This window comes from Homalodisca vitripennis, unplaced genomic scaffold (assembly GCF_021130785.1).
Source record: "Homalodisca vitripennis isolate AUS2020 unplaced genomic scaffold, UT_GWSS_2.1 ScUCBcl_1468;HRSCAF=5138, whole genome shotgun sequence".
NCBI lineage: Eukaryota > Metazoa > Arthropoda > Insecta > Hemiptera > Cicadellidae > Homalodisca > Homalodisca vitripennis.
Window position 1 is genome coordinate 77,243 of NW_025777667.1, and position 3,553 is coordinate 80,795.

The 3,553-nt window shown below is 35.2% G+C and overlaps 1 protein-coding gene across 1 annotated transcript; it reads right to left on the reverse strand.

Moving 5' to 3' along the window:
- Nucleotides 1-1,808: 1,808 nt before the first annotated feature.
- On the reverse strand, nucleotides 1,809-2,921 carry LOC124371513 (piggyBac transposable element-derived protein 4-like). The gene has a single exon (XM_046829864.1). The coding sequence runs from the start codon at nucleotides 2,919-2,921 to the stop codon at nucleotides 1,809-1,811; it is 1,113 nt and encodes a 370-aa protein (XP_046685820.1).
- Nucleotides 2,922-3,553: the final 632 nt, after the last annotated feature.

Genomic DNA, 3,553 nt, shown 5'->3' on the forward strand with positions numbered 1-3,553 from the left:
ATTTTCAGTCTATAATAAAGAGTTTAATTATCTAATTTATGAGGGTAACAGTATAAATACATTCATATTTTAGCCTAATTTTTTATAGATAATAAATTGATTAGCTTACATTGCACTCAAAATAGACATAAGTTTCTCCGTAAATTATTATTTTGCCCATTTGCTTAATTAATTATATTTTAACACGAAATAGTCACAGTCATCCATTTTAAAATGTTCAACTCTAATACAATAAACATAAGCTACATCAAAAAAATTCCTAGCTTTTTTTTAAAATATATGTTCCACAATATAATTTAAACAATTTATAGTTCTGCATGAAAGAGAATTCAAATTGTTTTTGAAAGAAAATATTTTTTTTTCAGGGTAAGATTTCTATAACTAAATTACTTGAACTTTTAATGTATTTTCCTTTTATGGAAATTATTGAGTATAATTATATAAAGCAATAACTTATGAATTTTAATCCTGTCAGCTAGCATTCTCTAATTTCAACTTATTTCTAATGTTTACGCTACTTCGAAGTGCCTGAAAGATGTCTCTCAGACATAATCAAGTAAATAATTCTCTTAGTAATCTATAAATTTATTGTAAATATTTGTAAACGGATCTCACAACATTTATACTTTTTAAATAAAGACAATGTTAACTGATTCAATCTGTACAATTAGAGTACTGAAACGATTAAAACCCTAAATCACGTGTTTTTACTTGTTCTCTTAAACACGTACTGGCGTTAATGTTTTATTATGATGATGGTCTTCTCCAATCAAGAAATAACCTGATTATAAACTTTCTTAAAATGAAATGATTTAATATTTATTTCGTCATCGAAACACTGATCACAACATATATACAAAAACAAGAAATGATCTCCACATGTGCGTAGCATGTGTGTGGAGATTGTGCTTCGTTCAACAGCATGAGTATTATACTAATATATAGTATAATTATATAAAATGTTTATTATACATATTTAATAATGCAATGTATATATGCCCATGATATAAGAAAAAATAAAAAGCAAATAAATCATAACTACAAGAAATCTAATGCTTTATTATAGCTAATAATAACAGAAATGATTATGTGATGATGAATGATTTCTAAATAATAAAAAATATGAACTTAACTTACCCCAAACAAAAAGATTATATCGATAACAGTTTATTAGGAGACTTGGAACCTCTCACACTTATACACTCACACCACACAAAGAACATAATCTCTCTCTCTCTCTCTCTCTCTCTCTCTCTCTCTCTCTCTCTCTCTCTCTCTCTCTCTCCTCTCTCTCTCTCTCTCTCTCTCTCCCCGCCCCTCCAATCACTACCTTTACTACCAACAAAAGACACTCTCCCTCAACACACAATTCTACAAAGTTCCAAAATCATAATACTATCATGCGCCAACCCACTGTCAATTATCCTGATGAATACAGGGTCAACAATTAAACACATTCACTGCTGCCAGAAAATACGTAAAATACAAGCCCATGCTGAAAATATTTTTTTTAGGTTTTACTTACCATTATTATGTGGAGACTTCATATGCACCATCAATGATGTGTATATGTCCATATATACATATATACAGCAACAATATAGTAGCGGCACCGGAAGGTGCCGGCCGCACTCGGCAGGTCAGATGCCATTGGACACCCGACGGTGTCAGTCGCGTCCGTCACTTTCCACGCACAACACTTTTCACTGTTCAAATTGTTTACAGTATTCATTCATTTGTAACCGTCATACACACAATTATATACAATATTTACAATATTTCCACTTTTTCCTGCCTCATTTTCTTTCCTACTCATGATACTTGTCGAAGCATCTCAGTGCACATAGGCCAGGTTCGCCAGGGCACTGGGCACAAAAGAAAAGGGTCATGGTTCTTTTCTTTGTCTTTGAGCATTCTCTGCATCGTTTTCTCTTCATCCTTTCTCCTGTGTTGTCAGGTGTGTCCATTTTTGACAATACGTGTCTGACAGTTGTTTGTTGTCTAGGCCGGAGTGGAGGTGTGATTGCGTTTGCTGCAGGCAAAAGCATGTTGATGATGGACAATCTAAAGTGGTACAGCGATCTTTTCCTTGGGTTGGTTTGTAAATAAAGTTTGAAGGAGTTCACCAACAACGTCTGAAGGAAATGGACGAAGATCTTTTTGTACCAGCGAATTGATTTGTGTTCGAAGGCATAATAGCTCATAAGCTGATCATTTCGGTCCACACCCTTCATATGGGCGTTGTACTGTATTATGGGCAGAGGCTTTTGGCGAGGTTGGTTATACCTATTCATTGAGATTGCCCAATCATTCTCAAACTCTGTGGATAGGTACAACACCTGACGCTTGTCGCACCATTTTGCTATCAAAACACCATTGGCGTACCGTTCTGCCTTTTCTCCTCTGGCAAGACGAGCTGTCTTGAGATCTAGCGGAACATGCTTTCGGTCTGAGCGCATTGTGCCGGTGCAGTAGGTTTTCTCACTCAGTAACTCGGTTGCAAGGGGGTAACTGATATAATAATTATCCATATACAATGAATGGCCCACCCCAAGCATTCCCCTCATCAAATACTTGACTACTTTGCTAGCATGACCTTTTCCTCCAAGTTCACCTCCCTTCCCAGAATACACAGTGAAACTTACACAAAGTCCATCCGGTTCACATAACGAGTAAATCTTGATACCATATTTATGGCGCTTTCCTTGAATGTATTGTCGAAAGTGCAGACGTCCTCTCCATAGCACCATTCCTTCATCAATCGACAACTCTCGACTTGGGTAGTAGATGGTTTTCATCTTTTGATTGAAATAGTCAATCAAAAGCCTGACTTTGTAGAGGCGATCATCAGGTACAGTCTCTTCGTCACTTTCATAAAAATTTAAACATCTTAGGATCAGGAGAAATCTGTCTCTGCTCATTTGGGATCTCACGAATCCAAAATTAAACATACGATCAGTTTTCCAGTAATCGTTTAGACGATTGATTTTTACAGTTCCCATGTGAAAGATTAGCCCGATAAATTTTTTCAGTTCAGCCACTGTCAGTTCCTGCCAATTATTTATTCTTGATTTTATTTTGAGGTTAGGGGAAAATAATATTTCCCAGGCATTTTTGTTAGTGGCAGACACAATTTTTTCCAACAAGGTATCATCAAGTAGTAAAAAAAACCAATCGATAGGATCGTTTGTTCCGGGGGCAGGTACAAGCAATTTGTTTTCTTTTGTGAAGGGAATTCTTCGCATACCTGCAGTACGAAGTGACCATATTGGGTCAGAAATCACTTGATCAGCTTCCTGGTCATCCGTGTCCTCATCCTCGATGTCCAGTAAAAATGGAAAAAACGTAAATCATATAATTGGATCCTCTAAAGGGCTCAATTTTGCAGTTAATATTGCAAAACACAACAAAGCAACATTCATTTCATGAATTGTAAATTGTCCATTTTTGTACTTAAATGTTGTACTTAAACATAATTAAATACATTTTAAAACTTTCTTTGTTAAACTAAAGAAATCCAGACAACTATTAATTGACGTCTAATCACGTAAAC